This window comes from Monoraphidium neglectum (genome assembly GCF_000611645.1).
Source record: "Monoraphidium neglectum strain SAG 48.87 unplaced genomic scaffold scaffold03262, whole genome shotgun sequence".
Taxonomy (NCBI): domain Eukaryota; kingdom Viridiplantae; phylum Chlorophyta; class Chlorophyceae; order Sphaeropleales; family Selenastraceae; genus Monoraphidium; species Monoraphidium neglectum.
The window spans coordinates 5,996-8,062 of record NW_014010366.1 but is presented as its reverse complement, the minus strand read 5'-3'; the positions used below and the strand labels follow the sequence as shown (position 1 = coordinate 8,062).

Below are 2,067 nucleotides of genomic sequence, written 5' to 3'. Positions count from 1 at the left end.
GGGCGCGCCTGCTCGTCGCTTACGGGTCGGGCAGCAGCAGCCAGAGCATGTCCCTGGGCGGTGGCCCGGCGGCCGCCACGGCCCCGCAGCCGCCGGCGGGCGGTGGGGATGAGGATGGTGCCGCGGCTGGCGGCCACTAGACTACTTGTTTTCGCTGCCGCGGGCGGCGGCCGCTCAATCTATTGGCCGGCTGGCACAACCTTGATGTTTTTTTGGTGTTGCGGGGCGGCAGCGCAGCTGGCGCGGGCAGCGGCGGCGGCCTTCGGCCCATCCGTACAGTGTACAATTCCGCCGCTGGGCTGCCTTTTTATGTGAATTTTTGAACTTGTGTTTGGATTCGTTATGTATTTTTGTTCCTATAGAAGGCTCTCTTTTTGGGGGCCGAGACACATAGCGTCTGCCAGGCAGAATGCGAGAGCCACGTCAGTCGTCTCCTTGCCAAGGTGTAGAGCCCCAGCTCAAGCTCATATGTAAGCGTGGGGCCTGGCGCCCGCTCCGGCCCGGCCCCATTGCGCCGCACCTGGACGCGGCGTGGGTGAGGGTGGGGCACCCGCAGGGCCCGCCCTGCGGAGGCCCCTGGATTGGGATGTGGCCGCGGATGCCGCGGGACCTTATGTGTTCTTTTCTTTTCCAGCCTCAATGTCCGTGCCCATGCTGCCGCGGGCTTTTGACCCCTCTGTTTTCACCCGGGCCGCCCCCGCATCCCCCCTGTACCAAAGCTGCGAAGGGCGTTTTTGCGGCTGGTGTGGCAAGCAGATGGGGTGCGGTCGCTTGACTGTAACAGAGGACCTCTTAAACAGTTTCCCAGAAGTGATAAGCAGCCGAGCACGGGCTGCATCAAGTACAAGGGTTGGGCGGTGGTGGTGCGGCGGCTGTGCCCAATGCGTGTGCGCAGCTGCTGCCGACTGGGTGGGCGGCAATTGCAGGGCGTCCAATAAGCATCAACCGTTTTGAAAAGAATTGAATCGAACGAGTTGACAACACACCCACCTGTTTGATGTCCAGTCGGCTCAATGACAAGGGTGCGTATGTCAGACTGCGCCCAGCGCCCAGCTCGGAGCCCCGGGGGCCGCACAGGCGGCCCCGGCCTAAAAAAGGGGTGCAGCCGCCCCCAAGACCCTCACAGCCGGCTCCTCACGCCCGCCGCGCTCAGCGCCGCGACGACCTGCGCCGCCGCGCGCTCGCCCGTCTCCAGCGCCGCCTGCATGCAGGGGTTGACCGCGGGGTGGCTGGCCTCCCCTGCAAAGAACAGCGCCCCGGCCACCGGCGCGGCGAGTGCCTCCCTGTCGCCCTCCTCGGCGCCGAGGGAGGGGAAGGTGTAGGCGCCGCCGACCCACTCAACCTCGGACCAGTCGAATACCTCGTACCTGGCCGAGGGCATTCGTGTGTGTGTGTGTGTGTGTGCGCGTGTAGGAGAGTGTGTAGGAGAGTGTGCGTGCGTGTGTGTGTGTGTGTGTGTGTTTGTGTGTGTGTGTGTGTTGTGTAATTTGAGGGGCCGGGTTTCGGGTGGGTGTTGGGCTGCAGGGGGAGTGATTGAGGGGTGCCACCGCATGCGAACCCGGTTTTACCTCACATGCCGTGTAAAGCAGCCCGGCTGTACTTGCACGGCCGGCGGCGCGGCCCGAAAGCCAGAGACATGCGCGGGCGCCCTCGCAATCACTGGTTTTGAAGGGCGCACGCGGCCGCCGGCCGGCCCCTCACCGCACAAGCGAGGCCGAGGCGGGCGCCGGGTCCGAGGCGGAGCCAAACATCTCGTCCAACTGCGCAACAAAGCGCCGCGCCGCCTCGGCGTGGCCCATGCCCTTGATCGCGTCGGCGCGCTCCCCCGCGATGAAGCCTGGCGGTTCGGGGCGGTTGGGGGCGGTTGGGAGCGGTTGGCAGCGGTTGGGGGCGATCGGGCTGCTGCGCAGGCCAGGGTCGACCCCCGTGACCGTGGGCAGGCGCACAGGCCTCGGACGCACCAGACAACGGGCGCTGCCCGGCGCAGAGCGCCCGCGGCGTCTCCGCCCGGGGTTCCTCAGAGGCGGGCGCCCTTGTGGGGGCGGTGCGGGGCGCCGGCCCCAAGGG

At 66.9% G+C, this 2,067-nt stretch overlaps 1 protein-coding gene across 1 annotated transcript in view; it reads right to left on the bottom strand.

Annotated features, from left to right (window-relative positions):
• Positions 1-1,120: 1,120 nt before the first annotated feature.
• Positions 1,121-2,067, bottom strand: part of MNEG_12471 (hypothetical protein) — a gene marked incomplete at both ends in the record, with an annotated part of 4,479 nt that continues 3,532 nt past the window's right edge. Inside the window, 2 exons of the mRNA XM_014039057.1 lie at positions 1,121-1,367; positions 1,702-1,837. Of these exons, the coding sequence (XP_013894511.1) occupies positions 1,121-1,367; positions 1,702-1,837 (383 nt within the window). The remainder of the gene's footprint in view (positions 1,368-1,701; positions 1,838-2,067) is intronic.